Source organism: Geotrypetes seraphini, chromosome 12 (assembly GCF_902459505.1).
Source record: "Geotrypetes seraphini chromosome 12, aGeoSer1.1, whole genome shotgun sequence".
NCBI classification, from domain to species: Eukaryota; Metazoa; Chordata; class Amphibia; order Gymnophiona; family Dermophiidae; genus Geotrypetes; species Geotrypetes seraphini.
The window spans coordinates 98,280,128-98,301,649 of record NC_047095.1 but is presented as its reverse complement, the minus strand read 5'-3'; the positions used below and the strand labels follow the sequence as shown (position 1 = coordinate 98,301,649).

At 38.7% G+C, this 21,522-nt stretch overlaps 1 protein-coding gene across 1 annotated transcript in view; it reads right to left on the bottom strand.

Moving 5' to 3' along the window:
- Positions 1 to 63: 63 nt before the first annotated feature.
- The window catches only part of LOC117346154 (vomeronasal type-2 receptor 26-like), a 24,232-nt gene continuing 2,773 nt past the window's right edge, over positions 64 to 21,522 (bottom strand). The window contains exons 2-7 of the mRNA XM_033915555.1: positions 15,450 to 15,738; positions 15,139 to 15,322; positions 8,967 to 9,019; positions 7,409 to 7,636; positions 4,279 to 4,405; positions 64 to 971 (exon numbers count right to left, since the gene is read on the bottom strand). Of these exons, the coding sequence (XP_033771446.1) occupies positions 64 to 971; positions 4,279 to 4,405; positions 7,409 to 7,636; positions 8,967 to 9,019; positions 15,139 to 15,322; positions 15,450 to 15,738 (1,789 nt within the window). The remainder of the gene's footprint in view (positions 972 to 4,278; positions 4,406 to 7,408; positions 7,637 to 8,966; positions 9,020 to 15,138; positions 15,323 to 15,449; positions 15,739 to 21,522) is intronic.

Below are 21,522 nucleotides of genomic sequence, written 5' to 3'. Positions count from 1 at the left end.
ATGCACTTTCTGATAAATTGTTTTCCCTATATTAAGTATGTGATAGCATTTAATGAAGTTTGGTCAAAAGGGCCCCTTCATTTTTCTTAGGTCCTTCTTGTTGTTCCTTTCAGGCCTCAGCAGAATAATATAGCATTTAGGGAAAAAGATACAACCCAACAGTCCAGTGCTGGAGGTCAGAATAGCAAATATCTCCACTGCCACAATGTACTTGCCCTTGGAGCTCAGGTATGTTGGGATGAAGGTGATCCAGACGCTGCAGAAGATCAACATGCTGAAGGTGATGTACTTTGCCTCATTGAAGCTGTCAGGTAGATTTCTTGCCAGGAAAGCTATGATGAAGCTGATACTAGCCAGAAATCCCAGGTAACCCAGAACACAGTAAAATGCAATTACTGACCCTTCATTACATTCAATTAGTATTGTTCCAATTTCTGATCTCATATTAAGATATGCAAATGGGGGAGCAGTGGACAACCAGGCAAGACATAGAACTATTTGAATAAGGGAGCAGGAAAGGACTATAAAATTAGAAACCCTGGAACCCATCCATTTATGGAGTTTGCTTCCAGGTTTGGTAGCTTGGAAGGCTATGATCACAGTAATGGTTTTTGCCAGTATAGAGGAGAGAGCAATAGAGAAAGTGATTCCAAATGTAGTCTGTTGGAGAATGCAGGTGACATTCTCAGGATACCCAATGAATAACAATGAACAGAGGAAGCAGAGTATAAGGGAAATGAGGAGAATATAGCTGATGTGTCGGTTGTTGGCTCTCACTATGGGAGTGTCTCTGTAATAAATAAAGATTCCCAAGATGACAGTAGTGATGAAAAAGAAGAACATGCTGATTGAAGTTAAAACAATCCCTAGAGGCTCTTCAAAAGATAGGAAATTTATCACTTTTGGGATACAGGCATCTCTTTTCTGATTTGACCATTGATCATCTGGGCATGATATACAGGTGTCCATATCTGAGAAAGAAGATTATCATCTCATTATCTCACATATATCATGAGGTCTATTTACTAAAGTGCACTTAAATATCATGAGTCCTATAATCTTCACAACTCAGCCAAGACAGAGCAGTCTAATTCATATTAACTGTATGGAGAGTGAAGGACTGTGAATTGCATATTGAATTAGCACCTGGTACTTTAACTATAATGTATGCAAATAAAACGGCTGCATGTAAGAGCAGGTAATATATGTACTCATGCTACCCACAAGCAGATTCCACAGACCGTTGCACAAAAAATGCAACCATTCCCCCCAATCCGAATCCTGAAACATTCCCATTCAACTGGTGAAAACCTAACCTTCTCTCGCTCATACTGATCAACCAGCCTTTAATGGTTGTGTCACTGGGGAGTTAGGCAGGGGGAATGAGCAATCCTCAGACATTTTTTTGTTTGCTTTTCAAGCTCAAATTGAAAATAGTGGCTCTGATCCATGGTACTACAATCTACCAAATAAGGATGATACAACTTTATTTGACAATTTGACCCTAGAGATAGTTTTGAAAGACTGACAACATGAGGAAATGTGGATCATTATTGCCCCACTTGTAATGCATGCGAAGCACCCATAATAAGTGCTGGGGGTGTGATTTCAGGCTTGGGTTTTTGGCCCTTCATCAGGGATTTATGGGTCAAATATATTAAGAGGAACAAATTTCCCAAACCTTATTGGGATGGTGGGAAATGTGGGCAGGTGAGTGGTATGGTAGTGTCCTGTCAGGGGTGCGAATTCAAAACAACAGCATATTCCACTCTTTATACAGCTATCTTCAGACATTCAGTTTATCCTTAGAACTTATTCTCTGTAGTTAATCACCTTAATCCAAGACAGGTCCAAACAACTGTAAGCTGTGCACAATGTGGCTGTCACTTCTATTCAGTTCTTGCAGCCATCCCTGTGGGTTTTAATTAATTATTTTTTTTCTTTTTAATATAGTTTCTCTTATTGTAAACCATTTAGATATCTTTGATTGACATATATCAAGAAACTAATAAATTTGAAAGTGTATTCAAGCAACCTTGTGTAATGCTGCAAGCAGGGAACCAGTTTAGACAAGTCCGCATCTCTCAGGAAGAGCCAAGTGATAAAAGAACAGCCTACACTTGTTGCCAGTTCCACAATCCTAGCAATGGAAGGCAAAGAGGTGGAAAGGAGAGCAGCAGCATTGACAAGAAACAGGAAATGAAGCCAAAAGCCAGCCACATTTGGAGAGCAGAAGCACAGCCCCCCCAAGGAAACCAGATCATATAGCTACAAGATTCTGTATTTGAATTCCCTGAAACTGAAATGCAGGAAAGGGTTCCTAGGGAAGACAAGGCCATAGTCAAGAGATTAAATGAATGTTTTGCATTTGGCTTCAAAGAGAAAGATGGGCAGATACCAGTACCAGAAATGGTAGTCAATGCTGATAAATCAGAAAATCTGAAACTCTGGAAGATATAATGGGTCAGTTTGACAAACTGAACATTAGCAAAGTGCCTGTATTGGATGGTATACATCCCAGAGTGCTGATAGAATAGAAAAATGGACATGCAGAGCCATTCTTAGTGTTTTGTCTTTAAAATCCAGCATTGTACTCGAAGACTGGAGGATGACCAACGTGACGCCAATTTTTAAAAATGGTTCCAGAAGTGTTCTGAAAAATTATAGATCAATGAGTCTGATGTTGGTGCCAGACAAATTGGTAGAAACTAGTATAAAGAACAAAATGACAGAACTTGTACATAAGCATGGATTAATGATAGAAAACCAACATGAATTTAGTCAAGAGAAATCTTGTCTCACCAATCTATGGCATTTCTTTAATGGGGTAAATGAACTTGTGGATAAAGGTAAGACATTGTGCATCTAGTTTTTCAAAAGGCATGTTAATTTTTGAACCTAACTTACCTCACTTTTGTAAACAGGTTTTACAGTAATGGGAGAAAATGTTTAGATTATAAGCCTTCTTGGGACAGGGCAAGTTTCATTTCATTTTGTTAAAAATGTATAAACCTGTCTATTTCAAAGTAATATACAATACCTGCAATGTCTACACAATCTGAGTGTAAGTCCTGCTTCAGCTACAAATACAGAAGTTGAGTGTTTAACACATCATCTTAAAAATTCTACTATATAATTTTTTTTTAACATTTAGGTGATGGTGTGGCTCTAAATGATATTTATAAGACAAGATTGATGCATTTTTTTATTTCAGGCTATCTCTGTGCTTGGGCTAAGCTGAAGGTCTAGGTTTTCATAGAAAGATAGAAACATTACCTCAGTTAAAGGCCAATCCAGTCTGCCTTACCCCCCAACAGCCATTATCTTCTCTTCTCCATAAGAGATCCCACATGCCTGCTCCTTGCTATTTTGAATTCAGACACAGTCTTCATCTCCACCACTTCCACTGGGAGGCTATTTCACGTATCTAAAGAAGCATTTTCTTAAATTTCTCCTGAGACTATCACTACTTAGCTTCATCCTATGCTCTTTCCATCTGGTATCCTACCCTATGGTGTTCTGTTTTTAAAGAGACAAAGGGCAGTTCTTGAATTATCACCATGACTGCTTGGCCAGCTGGTGGGAAGAGAGGAATCTTATCAAGTATTTTCCCCATTCTGTACAGAAATAAAAGTCCTATCCAGCCTATGTTCTCCTTTTTTGTATCTCTATCCTATCAATCATTGAATTTCCCACAGCTTATCATATGTATGAAATTATGGGCTCCTTTTACTAAGCTGCACTAGCAGTTTTAGTGCGCACTACAGATTAGCGCATGCTAACTCCGCGCTACACTCCAAAAACTAATGCCAGCTCAATGGTGGCGTTGGCATCTTGCACGCGTGGCAATTTAGCATGCTAGAACCGCTAGCACAGCAAGGTAAAAGGAGCCCTATATGTCTTTGTCTTGAGTTTGTACTTGATACCCCTATATTTATTTAAATTTTTATTATGTGCACAGCTTAGATATAATAATAAAAAATAATAAATAAACTTTATTCTTGTATACCGCCATACCATTTAGTTCTAGGCAGTTCACATTCAACAGAGACTGAATAGTTCAGTGACAATACTTTCTTAGAGAATACAGAGAATAATTGACCTTTAATTTACAAATTTTTCCAAAAGATATGTTTTCATAGATTTTCGAAAGGTGTAATAAGACTTGAAACTTAATTACAGTTTTTAGAGAGTTACATCCCCCTAATTTCAAGAACAATGATCATAATAGATACCCTATATTTATTTGTATCCCCTGTTTTCCATGATTTCACCTACCAGTTTGGTTGGAGATCTCTCCATCTGCACACGGAATACAGTCATAGCAGCAGATGGGTTCCTCTTCCTTGGTTAATTTCCTGTAACCAGGATGGCAACTTGGATTACATCTGAACTGTGGAGGTTTCTGAAGATTGAGAAAGCATGTTATGTAATGTCATTCAATAATGGATGGTTGTTTCTGAAATGGAATGTTCCTTTATTTATTTTTAAATTGTCATCATGTGTAACAGCATATTTCATGCTTAGAAAGGTTCTTGTAAAAATACTCAAAAAGTGTTGGTTCATATCAGTGCTTAGACAGATTAGACCAGCCTCAGATCAGATGTGACCACTTTCATGGAGTTAGATTGATAAAGACTAATTAAGTTATATAATAATATTTAGAGCTTACTAATTATGTTATATAACTAATTAGGTTATATAATAATATTTAGAGCTCACTAACCTAAAAAAGGCAGAACAGCCAATAAATTTCAAAATGGGAAAAAACAACATCATGCTCCATCACATCCCTCTTACTTCCTGAAAAAGAACACCTTCTCGTTTCTGTTGGGGGAGTGGCCAAGTGGTTCTAGCAGCTGCCGTAGCACCCTGAGGTTGTAAGTTCAATTGTCACAGCAGCTTCTTGTGACTCTAGGAAAGTTGTTTAATACTTAATTGCACCAAGTATAAATTAAAACATGTTAAACACTTTGCAGCCAACATAAGAACATAAGAATTGCCGCTGCTGGGTCAGATCAATGGTACATCTTGCCCAGCAGTCCGCTCCCATAGCAGCCCCTAGGTCAAAGACCAGTGCCCTAACTGAGACCAGCCCTACCTGTGTACGATCTGGTTCAGCAGGAACTTGTATAACTTTGTCTTTGAATCCCTGGAGGAAGTTTTTCCTAATAACAGCCTCTGGAAGAGCGTTCCAGTTTTCCACCACTCTCTGGGTGAAGAAAAACTTCCTTACATTTGTACGGAATCTATCCCCTTTCAACTTTAGAGAGTGCCCTCTCATATTCTCTAACTTAGAAAGGGTGAACAACCTGTCTCTATCTACTAAGTCTATACCCTTCAGTATCTTGAATGTTTCAATCATGTTCCCTCTCAGTCTCCTCTTTTCAAGGGAGAAGAGGCCCAGTTTCTCTAATCTCTCACTGTACGGCAACTCCTTCAGCCCCTTAACCATTTTAGTCGCTCTTTTCTGGACCCATTTAATCGCTCTTCTCTGGACCGTGTCCTTCTTCATGTACAGGTACCAGTGCTGAACACAATATTCCAGGTGAGGGTGTACCATGGCCTGGTACAGCAGCATGATAACCTTCTCCAATCTGTTCATGATCCCCTCCTGAATCTGCTACATATGTGCCTACTCTGCAAAGTGCCTTTAATTAAAATCCCATGCCCCTGCTGCTTTCATACATTCAAAATTCTTGCTAACCTCCTTCCAGTCTGCTATTGTACTTGCCAAACCCCAATTGAACAAACTTCTTGCCCCAACTCTCACCATTTCTGCCACCCTGAAATCCCTCCTCAGATGCTTCCACATACAATGCCCCATTCCTTTACTTTCTGTCCGGACTATGACTGAGTACTTCCATGACAAGGTTAACCAATGAATCTTGAGTTCCCTACTAAGTCACATCCATCTCCACTTCATTTTCAAGCCTTTATCCTTTTTCACCTATCTGTTGCATCCGATTCTTTTGATCATCATCTATTCCTTGTTACACTGTACTTCACTTGGATTTGGGTTCTTTTTTTTTTCCAATTCTTATTCATTTTATAACTTACATCAAGTACACCAATATTGATATTAACATTGTAACATATATAATTCACTTGAGACTTTATAATTTAACTTTATCAAATTAAATTTATCCCTTTCCCTTCTTTCATTCATAAAATCATTTTCTTCAATAATAAAATCCCCCCTCCCCCCGCCCAATTTTTCATTTGTACTAAACAGGGAAGAAAAATATATACTTATTCTTTACAATATTCTGATAATGGCCTCCACACATCCTGAAATTTATTAAAATTCCCTTTTTGAATGGTTAATGTTCTTTCCATTTTATAAATATGGCATACTGAATTCCACCAAAAATTAAAGTTCAGTCTATTCCAACTTTTCCAATTATATGTTATTTGTTGTATGGCAACCCCGGTCAAAATGAGCAATAGTTTATTATTATTAAAGGATATTTGGTTCTTGGCTCTCATTGCCATGCCAAATAATAGTGTGTCATATGTTAATGCCACATGATTTTTCTAGTAAGCAATTTATCTGGCCCCAAATTGATTTCCAAAATTCCATAATAAATGGACAATAGAATAATAAATGGTCTAAAGTCTCTGCTTCAAGATGACAATGCCAGCATCTATCAGACTTAGAGCTATCCAATTTTTTTAAACGAACAGGGATCCAGAAGGCTCTATGCAACAGGAAAAACCATGTTTGTCTCATAGATGCAGACATTGTACATCTCATCCTCAAAGACCAAATGCGTGGCCACTGAGATGCACAGAGATTTGGATTCTGTCTTGGCTTTCATCTTATCCTTCCCATCACATTTTATATGTCTACTCTGGTAGATCCTCTCCATTGCAATCCCACTATAAGTCAGTGTCTTGGAATCTCCTCTGTTCTCTTTCTATACAGGTACAAGATCTTTTTATTCAAAATCTTTGGGACTAGACATATTTTAGATTTTAGAATTTTTTAGATTTTGGAATGGCAATACCACCAAACTTTTTATTTCAATATAAGGCAAACTTTAAACTCTTCAAACATTTCAGACATAAACTTGTTCCAAATTATCGCTGACTTTTACTAAACCACAAAGAAAAAGCAGTATTTCAAGCCACACCCCCTTCCTTTATATTTCAAATGAGCCTGGAGTTGATTTTTTCAAGTAAGTAGGCAGATGTGTCTGTAAGAGCTAATTAGTATCAATTAACCCCAATTGACTAAATGCTATATGTACACACCTGGGATCAGCACTCCAATTTAAATGACCTTTACAGAATCTGGAAGCTAACATTTTCCCCATAAAGCCAAAATACACCATTCTTTTGACCATTTTATGACAAGTTTCATTAAACCTGTTTAGATCAGGAGCTCTCATCACTTAAATCTGACCTGGGTGAATGAACTCTCCCACACGATGGCCTTCTCATCAATGGTGAAATCCTGCCCTGGGGGAGCGTGGGGGTTATAATGTCCAACAACTTCATATTTCAATGTCATATTAGGAAGAAAGATCACATTCATAATATTGTATCCAGTGGCGAGATCTCCATTTTCATCCAGGTACATCACTTCCCTTAAACCATTTTTAAAATGGAGGTTCCTCAGATAACGATGGAGCTAAGAAGTGAGAGGTGCATTTTAAGTAGTGCCAAGATAAACAGGTAATTCCAAGCATACACAAACATTTGTCTATAACTATAAGAAGAACTAATTTTAAAGCCATTTCTGGAGGTAAATCACTCTCTATCTCCTCCCACTGAGAGATAGGCACAACTTTAAAGTATGGGTCAACTCCCTGAAGAGCTTAAAAAATTATTTTATAACAGCCATATAAACTTATCTGATTCCATTCTAGAAGTGCAGTATACAGTATAAAAATCCAGTAAATAATGTAATTAGCCAATGAATGGGGAGAAGGAAGGCACAAAGAAAAGAAATATACATTATCTTTTCAATTCATTCTTCTATCTTCAATGCCAGATCTACAGGAAGTTGAGACTTTAAGAGCAAAGACCACACCATTGCACTCATCTTTAAAACAAAAAAAAAAATGATTTGAAAGAGGCACCAAATGGCAGATATTTTTCCTTTCATAAACATCAAAGTCTTGATTTTTGAACCTGAGAATTGGGTTGTTTTTATAATACAGATTTTATAAATGGGCTGAAGATGGCTTTGAATTTAGCTCCAGTGGTTGAAATGTAAAAACAGTGCCTTGTGGATTTCTTTGGTATTTGTCCCAGAAATACCAAAGAAAGATGAGAACCAAACATTTTATATCACATTCATTGTTGGTTTAATCATGAATTAATATGAATTTGACTGTTGGGCAGACTGGATAGACCAATTTTTTCTGCAGTCATCTACTATGTTACTATCAAGGACATAATCAAAAACCTTAGACATTTAAAAAATGACATGTTTTATTGTCTAGATTGTTTTTCCTGTTTTATAGTGATGTTTGTCTTTGATCCTACTTATCTGTTATATGTAATTTTATATTTTTGTATGTGAGTGTTATGACCAGTCAGGCTCCGTGCCTGCTAAGGTCCTTGTGGGTGCCAGAAAGAAAGGGGGTCCCCAGGGCCTGGCCCCACCACTATTTAGACCTCCCTGAGCGTGCTAGCAATCCAGAGCCAGGGGTTAGGAAAACTTTACACAGGCCTTCACAGAAATACAGCAAAGCAGAGTGACTATTACCCAGATCACCACTGGAGGAGCCAAGGAGAGGATCAGCTGGGTACAGACTCAGGTAGAGCAAGGCGTGTCTTCCCCTTGATAAGCCAGCAATCCTGAACAAGCTGTTAGGAAGGGTAGGGAGAAGGCTCCTCTTTGCCCAGCCCTGCTCCATTTTAGGCTGAAGGCTTTTTGTGTTTTGTGCTATGAATGTTTGAATGATAAAGTATATTTTCCAGGAACTGAATTTTGTTCTCTGAACTGTACTTACCTGAAATCTGCTAGGAGCAGACTTAGGAATAGAGTCTTTGGTGGAGAGCAGCTCTGTGAGGAAGTAAAACACATGGAGAACTGTTTACATCAAGAAGGAAAATCCTGAATGCTACCAGAGTTTCCTTCTGGCCATTTTTTTTTTGTTGTTGTTGTATGCATTTTCTGATATGTTGGAAATCTGAGCCATTCTGAACTTTAACTAGACGAGTAAATTTTATTTTGTTACCATCCTGGAACTTTGTTGATGGTTTTTGTCTAGTTCCTGTAAACCCTGCAGTGTGACTTCATTCAGTCACAAGTCAGTGTAATTTTGATCTGTGGCCACTGGAGGCACTGCAGAGTCCCATTCTAAGGTTTTGGTGCTGCATTGTGGGGAAGGGTGGGAGTTGTGGCAGGCAGGTGATTGGGCAGGCAGTTGTTCGGGGCAGGCAGGCAATCTGGGGCAGCAGGAGAGTTGGGGCTGTAGGAGGCTTTCAGGGCTGGTTTATTTTTATTTTTTGCTTTTTTGCTGCTTTTTTCATCAGGGCAGAGCAGGCAGGAGAAGAGCATCAGGACGGCAGGCAGGAAAGATTTGGGGCAGAGAGCAGGGCTGGAGAGTTGGAAAGACGTTTTCGACTGGTCCCCAGCTGTTGCTACTTTGGATGGTCGGCCAGCCCACTCGGATCGTGAAAAAAGTGTTGTGAATCACGTCCCTGCCTACTTTGCATGCGGTTCTCATTTGCATGCACGGATTCGAATCAGATCACAGCAGAGGTTAATGAATGGGGCCCTAGGGAAATATGGTCACAAAGGGATCGCAAACTGATCGGTACACAGTCGGTTTGCTTTGTGAATCTAACCTTAAATGCTAAAAAACTTACTCAAATTGAACAGATGTGCACTGGAGGGATTGATTACTATCCCCCACACTTCACCATTGATCACTAAATGCTTCCCAACGCACAAACATGTGAAAATGAATCAGTATACACCTGTGTCTAGAACAGCAACACCTGGTATGGGAAAGCTTGGTAAAGCATCACACAGAGTTCTTAAGTAGTCAAGTGGGTAGGCTAGTGAACCATAGAGAGGAAGAGCCAAGACCTTAAATTACTTTAACCAGTACATTTTTGGTGGAAAATGTGAGGCCACCAAAACCCACTAAAACCCCACAATAGTACTGCCATATGCATACCACCTGCAGCCAAAGGGGCTTGTAGAGAGGTGGGTATAATTGATTTGAGGAGAGTTTACAGGGCTCATCATAAATTACTTGGGGGTTATGGTGAGATGTATGTGTGGCACCCTTTATGTGAAGTTCAAAGCAGAAGCCTCACTTATCTTGGAATGTGTGAGTGGCCAGTCCATTACAATGGTAGTCACTCCCATGTTCAAATAGTATAAATTTGGAAGTTTCCAACTTGGATGCTTTTGTGGAAAAAAAAAAAAAAAAAGAGATATAAATTTGGTCAAACTGGTCACTTAGATATTAAAGTACATGAATAAAAATATTTGGATGTCTAGCAGTCCAGCTTTCAAAAATGGCAGTTCTTATACTTACAACTTTTGATGTTTTACAGGAAATGTCCAAATTTGGATTTAAAGGGCTATTTTGGATAGGATTTTTATGTTACACATATAGTAAAGTACTGGATTCAATACCTGGATCTTAATAAAAATAATTGCTGAGAGTTATTCTATAAATGGTTCTTAGAGTCAGGATGAACTTAATCCAGAAAAAAAACTCCACAGAAACTACAAATAGAGACTCAGAATACTTTTGAGATTCCATTATCTATGAATTGAATTGGGAGCCACAGCTATCATTAGGCATGGCCATTTGCACCATCTGAAATGTGGTACAAATATAGACACTTAGGGCTCTTTTTACTAAGGTGCGCTAGCGTTTTTAGCGCACGCACAAGATTAGCATGCGCTAACCGAAAAATTACCACCTGCTTAAAAGGAGGCGGTAGCAACTAGTACATGCGGAATTATAGCATGCGCTATTCCACACGTTAAGACCCTAATGCACCTTTGTAAAAGGAGCCCTTAAATTAAGCAGGGATTCCACCTTATTCTATAATTATGTGTGCCACCTTGAGGAATTCTACTGATCAACCCATAAATCATCCTTCCATTCCCCCTTTTTGGACTGATGTAAAATTTAAGCACAAATTCCACACCTAAATCTATACATGAAGATTTTAATTAATGCCAATTAGCACCAAGAGTTGCTTGTTTGAGGGGGTTACATTCCATGATTTTTTCAGATGTGCAGGGGCTTTCAGGTTTTGTTGCCATCTTGTGTATATTCCAGATCAAGCCCCCACCCCATCATAGGGTTTAAATTTATTTAAGCACTGAATATTCTTAGATAGCACCACACAAGTAATTTAAATGAATATGAACTTTTCCTGCTTTGAATATTTGTGGTTGGTTGATCATGATTGTTGAGTGTATGTATCAAAATCATGGAGGGAAGAGGGTGTTTAAGAATGAAGGATCACTTTCACTACTCCTGTGAAAGCTCCCCTCTCACTCTGTCCCAAAGTGTATCACTCTTTTTCTTTTGAATAAAGAATTCCAGTAACAAATACTAAAATTACCTTCCATGGCAATATGTACAAAACTTCCCTATTTTTTCTAGTCCATGTGGTGCCATTTCCTGAGTCAGACATGATCATGTAATGTAGTGCGTGTGCCACGGCATACACAGCATTGTATACACTGTAGCTGCTCTTAAAGTTTGTGCTGAAACAGTGAGGGAAAGAAAGGATCTTATTGGTAGAGTTGCAGTCTCTTCTGATCTTCTTTGGGCATCTGCTGTGACACAGGTCATTCCACCAACGTATAGCCCTGAAATCCCCTGCCAGCCAGAAAGGTTTCATCTCACGGATAAATTTAAAAAAATTTGACATAACTTTCTCATATGTTTTGAATATAAAGAACTTGTTGTTTATTTGAAAGTGTTGTTGATTTATTTTTACTATTTCTACCTCAGTTATGATGATAAAAACCTGGCCACTTTTCACATTTATTTGAATATCCATTACATGTTGTAGTTCAAATACAACATTTTTTTTAAAGTAGTAAATATTCACAGTAGATAATTGTTTAATTGCTCTATTAATTTTATTTAATTCAAATTCTGTGATTTTTATCTGGTGAGGAAAGGTTTGATGTAATGCGATGCAGCCACCATTCTGTTCAATCCCTTCTTTCAGGTTCTGGAGAGCTCTCATACTGCTTTCATCATCGGTTGAAAAGATACTGACCCATTTCCAGCCAAAATACTGCAGTAGCTTGCCTATCCCAGCAGAGAGATGCAGCTCATTGGGGACAGTCCGGTAAAAATAAGGATACTGAACAGGGTCACTCATATAAATATTCTGTGAGATATAACTGACCTGTCAGGAAAATATAAAATAATGAATATATAATCCTTTTTCATCACTCTGAGAGAACAGTTTGTGTCTAAGCTCCTGTTGGGCTCTCCTTTATAGAATTAGTTGTCATTTTATAAAGGGATGTATTTCTGTACCTCCCTTTGGAGAGATTTAGTCATTTACATATAGACAGCCTCACTTTAGGCAGACCCTCTTCCACCCACTCTCCACACAAATCAGGGACACTCCTAAGAGGGTGGTACATAAATGTATTTAACACTCTCTCAGGAGTGTCCCTGAACTCACAAAGATGCCAAGGATGAACATTCCAAAGAGTGAAATTTATTTTACCAAGGAGTGAGATTGAAGGCTTCAGAGTATGAATCTAGAATGATTTTAGTATTGATTTGCAAGTTAATCAAGACAAATTTAAATGGTATAGGCTTCTCTCTGGAGCCTCTTGAAGATTATAGACAAAGTAGGGAGCTTTCTGAGTACATTTATTGAGCTGAACATTTTCTTCAACCCAGTCATTAAAAAGTATGTACATTTGTTTTAGAGTGAATGTACTTGGTGAAGGTGCTTGAAGTAAAGGGGAAAAGGGACATTTCAAGAGGAAGCAGTATGTAAGAAGATAGGCTGAGATTTCTTCCTACTGGTTGTACCACTTGGTTTACTTTTCAAGGTTTCTTTCTCTTGAAAACAAGATTAGTGCATGGGTAGATGATGTTAAATGTGATCAAGTGCAAAGTGATGTATGTGGGAAAGAGGAACCCAAACTATAGCTACATGATATTGGGTTCCACATTAGGAGTCACCACCCAAGAATCTAGATATCATCATTGAGGATACATTGAAACCCGCAGCTGCTAATAATACAAAAAAAGATCTGTGGTGTATCTCCTGCTTATAAAGAGCTTTCTTGATGAGGACACACTCAAAACCTACCAACCAGTCTCTTAACACGCCTTTCCTGACAAAACTTATAAAATGGACAGTCTGCATTCAACTCAATAACTGGTTAAAGGAACATAATTATCTAGACCAAAATGTCAATCTGGCTTCAGACCTGGGTACAGAACAGAGATAGTTCTTGTGTCCCTTCTTGATAATCTGCACACGGACCATTACAGGAAATTAGCCTTCAACACTGAGGATCATAATATCATACTTACAAGACTGGCAGAAAAAGGTATTTGTGGCACAATACTTATAGTACATGGCTCAAAACATATTTGTCAAAGAGATAACAATGAGTTTTATTCAGCAACTGCATGTCATTACCTTGGGCAGTGAACTGTTGGGTGCCACAGGGGTCCATACTTTCTCCCATCTTATTTATTATCTACCTTAAGCCTCCGGCTGAACTTCTTCAGTCAATGGACTCAAAATTCTATGTCCATGCCAATGATGTGCAACTTCTCATACCCATTGAATGAGATATACCCACAGCTTTGACTAAACTGACTGCCTGTCTAACCACAAGTCTGATTCAATTGAGGCATCATTCCATGGGTATAAATACTGATTTGATTGAGTGGAATGAGGTTAAATATGAATTGCTTAGAGATGGTTATGGGAGCTATAAAGTTACTCTGTCATCTTGCTTGGGCTTCCTAGCACCTCCAGTGCTGCTCTTTGTGACCTTAGTAAGTCACATAATCCTCCCATGCAGTTAGTTTGAAATCCTAAAGCCACAAAATGTGGTATACAAGTCCCCATTCCCCTCTCAACATGAACTGTACAAGGTCTGTTCAAAATGTTCCAGGATATTTGGTATTGCATACCAACAGGCTAGGCGGCATTGAGAAGTTTGAAACCTCATGAGTAACCTCCTTTTCCCCATTTGTTGATATCTGATTTTGTCTCCAAGCTATGACAATTTTTGTGAGTGTGTTTTCGTGATTGACTGTTTTTCATCATATTCAACCTAAATGAGCAGCACTATAGTAGGAAGTTCTGTTTTAAATTGGGTAAGACCACTGCAGAAACATATGAAATGTTGAAAGTGACTTATGGGAAACATGTCATGAGTTGTGGAAGGTGTTTTGAATGGTATTCAAAAGTAGTTTGAATCATTTGAAGATGATTCACAAACTAAAAGGCCATCAACATCAACTGATGATGATCATCATGTTGATCAGGTGAGTATTTTTCTGTGCATTACTCAATGATTAACTGTTAGAGAATTGGCAGAGGAATGCTTCTCCATTGGTTCATGCCATAACATTCTATCAGAGAAGTTGGGGATGTATAGTGTTATGGCAAACTTTATTCCACAGTTGATGACGACCACAAAAATTACAATGACAGCTCTTCCCAATCTACCTTAATTTCCTGACTTTGCCCCAGCTGACTTCTTGTTTCCTAAACTTAAATCCATACTGAAAGGAAAGTGATTTGACACCATTGAAGACATATTATAAAGCTAAATTTGATGCAGCAACTTTTGTTGATTCCTGAAGATCTGTTTAATGACTATTTCTAGAAGTAGAAATGACATTGGAAAAAGTGTATATGTATGGAAGGGGAGAACTTTGAAGATGACCAAATAGAATAAGATCTAGTCTCCACCCGACCAGACCCTTCTCCTTAGATCACTGTGACTTAAATGAAAGTTGTTGGTCAGACTTGCATACCTTTGTTCCGTTCACTTAGCATGTGAACGAGTCTCTAGCTTTCTTCTATATAGCAACAGGGGACAGCTATTGCCCAGACTGGCAATACATTTGCTAATTCTTCTCCTTCCCCTCCTTCCATAGTTCATAGATACTCCAGTAAGCTCCTGAAAGGATTTCCTACTTGTGGCTGTTCTACATATTTCTTGCTGGACCAGCTCCAGGAAGAAAAGGACAAGGCTCCTCCCTTTACTTTCCTCCTTAAAGCTCAAATCTAGTTTGGCCACTTTCTCAGCACAGACTTCTTTATATTCAAATTTGATTAGCACATTTTTGGCGGGCAGGCATTTCATATGTTCTTCCTGCAACTGCAAAGGTAAGAACATTATGGCAGCATGACACAGATGAATTCATTTTGAAGATTTATTGCATGCAAATGATGGATTATAGAGAGTAAGGGGTAGAATGTAAAGTAAGATTAAGAATCTCTCTTACCTGTGGGTAATGATATATCTGGAATATGTTGTAGAATCCATATGTTTCCTCCTCTGTAAAGCCTTCAATTATGGCAGCTACTGGGTGAGATGATTTACACTTGAAATTTACTATTGTGCTCTGTCCTGCCAAAATTGTGAAGGCTGAAAGAATAATTTTCCTTATATACCATAAAGTCTCTTTAATATGGAGCCCCAGCGTGATGTTGGGTAAGAGCTCTGAGCTGTTGTTAATTTCCTTCACCGCAAACAAAAATGCCAAGAAGTTATAGGCATGATATGGATAATAACTGTAATGACATTAATATCATAATTTCATAACAGTGTACATGAAATATTTGCAAACATGCACAAATTTTGTGTATTTATTTTTTAATAGAATATCAGAATACAAAAAAATAGCACAAAACTATGTGCTCTTTTACCATGTAATGTGAAAAAGAAGCTTGCAGTAGCCCTGATATAGGTCTTTCTGGTGTGTTCAAGCCAATTTTAATGCTGCCAGGAAAATGCAGCTTTTTCTATTTTTTGATAATAGCCATGAGCTAATTTCCCCACTAAAGCAAGGCCATTAGATTGTTAATAGTTTCCTTCTTTAATTGCACTCTTCCCTCTCTATTGTTTTCTCCATATATGGTTCTCCCCTATGCTTTAAAAGACTGAATTGTAGTTCTGTTCCCTCTTACCTTGTGTATTAGTCGGTCTGTAAGACTATTTGTCTAATCCATTATTCTAAATTTTAAATTTTTGGCTAAATATATGTTTATATTTTTATCAATTTTGTTCCTCGCTTAGGGCTCCTTTTACAAAGGTGTGTTAAGGCCTTAAAGCACGGAATAGCACAACTAAATTGCTGTACGTGCTAGACCTTAACGCCAGCATTGAGCTGGGGTAGTTCTAGAAGTGTAGCACAGGTTTAGTGCACGCTGAAATCCTGCGTGTGCTAAAAACGCTAGCGCACCTTATTAAAAGGAGCCCTTAGTAAAACTAAATAAGCGATTTATCAAACTAAAATAAAACTTGAAATTGAAACTTGAGCCCTTCCAGCACCTCTTTTGCACATATGAGCTCATACACTATTCCTGAGCTAATCAGTTAGCAATGCACAAGTGCTGATGAATTAGCAAAGGTATGTCCAACCTCTGTTCCCTACAAGTATATCTTATAAAACATAAGAACAACCATACTGGGTCAGACCAGTGCTGTCCTGTTTCCAAAAGTGGCAAAATCCAGGTCACAAGTATGTTATGTTAAGTTAGGGTATGTTAATCAGATTCTTTGTTCCACCTCTACCTATTCAGTTCAAGGTCAGATTACATTACAAGAGGTTGGTTCAGTTACCCAAGCAATTACAATGGACCGATTGACACAGCCATTCAATAGAGTTGGAAGTACAGGTAGATCAGTATGACTACTAATACAATATGTTGTAGATACAAATACCTAATTGCAAGTTACACATAAAAAGGAGCCTGAGAAGTTTCACTTCATGTACAACATCGAGAGTACTTTATGTACTGTGGTTTCTTGCCCATTATTAATTTAGGTGGGTAAAATATGAAGGCTTTTAAAAATGAGGCTTTTTGAGCATTGAATTCACCTGCAAAAACAGGCCAAGAACTCTCCTGTAGCTCACATTGTTCCATTTCCAACATTCTTTTAATAACTTATGATTCACAGTTTTGGAGACAACTCAGAATAGTCCAAGGGGGAATGGCTTTCATAGGGTCTTGATACAGAAGGAGAGGCATTGGATTTTTTTATATAGCCAGTGTGTTTCCAAATGGCTAGAATCATGAGTGCAGCTTTGGAGCCCCCTTTTGCACTGTAGGCATTAACTTCCAGCTTAGGGGATATTTTGGAAACATGCATTCCTAGTGTTAGGCAAGTTGAGTGTTTGTAAAGGTGTTTATAGTTATTTATTTAGGTGATCCAGAGTGTATATGAAGGGGGTTTTGTGATCATGCATGTTTTTGTGGGGTGGGAGCAGCTTTAAAGTGGTTTCTTAGATAGTCAATGCTACTGATGTTTGGTGGAGTCATTATATATATGATCAAATTCTCTAATATATTTTTCCATTAAACCCTGGTTACTTAATATGTCATTATCTGATTACATACAAGCGAGTGCTGTTAATTATCAAGGTTGTGGCCTCTCCTTGATCCAGGAACCTTCTTGAACCATGAATTGTTTTGAGTTAGTTGAAATAGAGTGAGTTTTGATTTAGGCAATTTTATTCTTGTTAGATATTGGTATAGGTGGTTAAATATTCAATCATGTTATGGATTTTTCTAGGGTAATTGGTGGCATGAATCTCCTGAAGAAGGTTGTGTCAACCGAAAAGCTTGTTGGTCAGCATTGAGAGTAACATTTTCCCGGCATTGGAGTCTTTGCAGACAGATAACTGTTGCCTTAAGTCATTTACCAATGTTTGGAGTTGAAAAGGGGATATTGCTTGGATTATTTTTTAATTTTCTGCATACTCTGCATTTACAAGTTGATGGTGACTATTAATAACAGCATGTAAATAGGTAAAAAGAGTCACTTAGGGCTCCTATTTACTAAGCTGCGTTAGCTGTTCTAGCGCTACTACTCGGACTAGAACTAATGCCAGCATCAATGCTGGCATTAAGGGACTAGCACGCGCACAACAATTTAGCAGTGCACTATTCTGTGCATTAAAGCCCTAACGCTGGCTTAGTAAAAAGGAGCCCTTAATTAAAGGCTTACATCATAAGATCAGGACCTGGGAATAACTGTGCAATATAGGAGGCTGTATGATCAAGTTTTTAATAATATTTTTTTTAGATTATTAAATACAAAAACAATAAGTGGGACAATATCTAATGAAATAAATACAAAATATAGTCATGAGAAGTATATAAGAGTATCATAATATCTTCCATAAGGATATTAATTACAGAATTTAAGCAAAAGTTCCCATAATTCAGGGTCAAAATCATAAATTACCACACTTAACTGCTAACATTTTTATACATATTAGAGCATATAAACACACCAAATTCCATCAATTGTTGTATTCCAATTTAGAAGAGTCTTTCCAGTGGAAAAGGATTGATTTAATACTTATCATAACTAGATTCTTCAGAAACTGGTCTTTATAAGTATCCAACACAACAACTGCATCTGTAGTGCCAAATAATAATTAATCTATATGACAAAAGAATTGATAATGAAACGTATTTTAGAAATGGATAATCAAACTGTATTCCAGTAATATAAGGACACATTTAAAAAAACATGTGTTCCAGAGTATCAACTTCCAAATTGCAAGACCAACAATAATTCCTTTGATTGTTATCAATTTTAGTCAATTTCAGTGAAAAAAGAGATTGCATTATGCTTATTGAGTGTAAAGAGGATGTAATTCACATCCAAATCTTTTCCCAGTGTGCTTCACCTGGTTAAAACACCAACTTAAATTCCCAAGTGCTTTTCAGACCAAAAGGATGCTTACAAGTGGCCAATTTTAAACATTGATACCATTCAGAGGCTGCTCCTCTACTACTATTTAAAGAAGAGCATAAGGAAATAGAGTCTGAAGTCTTTCCTGCTACACGGGTGGGGTGGGGGGTGACATGTGGCTGGGATTTCAGGCCAGTGGGAGAGTATGGACATCTCTCATACTGCAGGGGGGTGTCACTACCATTCTAGGGGGGTGTTCACTGCCACTGCAGGGTAGGGATGTTGTGATGCAGCAGGAGAGAATGGGCATTACTCTCGCTGCTTCACAACACTTTCTAGCAGTCTCTGACCCTGACTAGCACTGCAGGACAAGTCATTTATTGTTGTTGCCAAAACCTAATGCGGCTTTTAGAAAATGGCTCAGCATTTTTTAAGAATCCACCGGAGGGCTCTCATCAATGATGAAGAACCCATTTGCATGTCATCATCAGAGATTGCTAGACAGCTTGCTATTGACAGAGATAATCCATTTTGATTATCCACCACTAAAATGCCACCGTCTAAACAGTTAGTAAACAGTTTAGTAACTATGTTAAAGTTTTGAGAATATGGGCCTCAGTGCCGTAACAATGGTCGGATGTACCCCCTCACTTCTTCTGCACCCCACACTACTTCCCTGTGTCCCTGTCAAATGTGTGCCTACTCTTTTCCCCATACCTCTTTAACTCTTTGCCAGCACAAGCAGCACCTCCAACCTCCTGCCCACATTGGTCTTGGCTCTCCCTCTGATGTCACTTACTTTGTATCAGTATTACCACAGACCATCTTACATCTAATCAGCTAGTGCTGCTTCAGTTGCACTGCATTTTCAGTGGCATTAACCAGTCAAGTAGTGATGAAAATCCAGAAGTAGTTAGCTGAATAGAACTTAACTAGGCAGGAGCCTCTCATGATGTGTAACTTCTTCTCTAGGGTCCCCAAACATCTCTGAACAAATCCCCCTTCCTTCCCTTCCCACCTACTTACCCAGGACATTAACTCTGAACCATTTCAATATGTATATAAAAGTGTTCAAATATATTGTAAAGCAGTAATACTAATGTCTATATTAATAACCAAGTTTACATTGCCTAACTGCTTCACTCTACATCAGGGGTGTCAAACTCAATCACATAAGGGGCCGAAATCTGAAAAAAGGCTAAGATACTAGAGGTCCTTCTATTAAGATACGCTAACTGATTTTGCGCACGCTAAATGTGCACCTTAATAAAAGGACCCCTAAGTGACTAAGGCTTAGTCTTACCAGACATATAAGGTTACAACATTTCCAACCCCACACCGGCTCCGTGGTGTAAACAAAATAAATATTGTAATCACAAAACAGAAAATAAAATTATTTTTTCTACCTTTTGTTGGTCCCAGGCTCTTGTTGTCTTCTGATAACTCGCTTGCCAGGGTCTCCTGCCAATTTGTCATTTTCTTTTTTCTCCCTGCTAACCATCCATCTTCCATCTCTGTCCTCCCCTTCCATTTCCCTTCCTCCCTCGGAGATGTTTGGCATCTTTCTTTTTTTCATATCCATATCTGCACCTGCAGCAATGGACCTTACCATCCCCAGATCCACCATCTGTCGTTTTCTCAACTACCCTTTCATCCAGCATCTCTCCCTCTTTCCCCACCACCCCAGGGTCCATTATCTCTCTGTTTCTCTTCCAACTACCCTGTTCTAAGCCACTTCCGAGAAACTGTATACCTCTCCTTTCCATCTTTCCCTTCATCCCCCATCTGGTCTGGACATCCACTCTTCTTCCATTCCCTCCTCCAGTGATCTGGCATCTCCTTCCCTCTCCTCTTCCTTCCCTTCTCTCTCCCACACCCAAACCCACACCCCCATGGTCTGGCATTTCACTCTCTCCTATCTCTTTCCCCCCACTTCCATCAGCATCTGCCCCCTTTCTTTTCCCTCTTATCTAAATCCATCCAGTATCCTTCCTCCTTGTTTTCCCCTCTTCCCTGCATACCCAATTCCATCACCAGACGCACACAGATGGATCAAGATTGGCTGGCAGGTAGGAAACAGAGGGTAGGAGTGAAGGGCCACTACTCGGACTGGAGAAGGATCACGATGTGGTGTTTCCGCCAGGGGTTGGTGCTCAGGCCGCTGCTGTTCAATGTATTTTATAAATGATCAAGAAATAGGGACGAAGTGCAAAGTAATAAAATTCGCAGACGACACCAAACTATTTAGTGGGGCTAGGACTAAAGAGGACTGCAAAGATTTACATAGGGACCTGAACAAACTAGGGGACAGTGGGCAACGAGATGGCAGATGAAGTTAAATGTAGAGAAATGTAAAGTCTTGCATGTAGGAAACAGAAACCCGAAGTACAGGTATACGATGGGAGGGCTGTTATTGGGGTGAGAGTACCCAAGAAAGGGACGTTGGGGGTAATAGTGGACAAGACAATGAAGCCGTCAGCACAGTGCACAGCAGCCACTAAGAAGGCGAATAGAATGCTAGGTATAACCAGAATGAAAGAAGTTATCCTGACGTTGTATCGGGAGATATGTGCGCCCGCATCTGGAATACTGCGTCCAATATTGGTCGCCTTACCTTAAGAAGGATATGGCGATACTCGAGGGTTCAG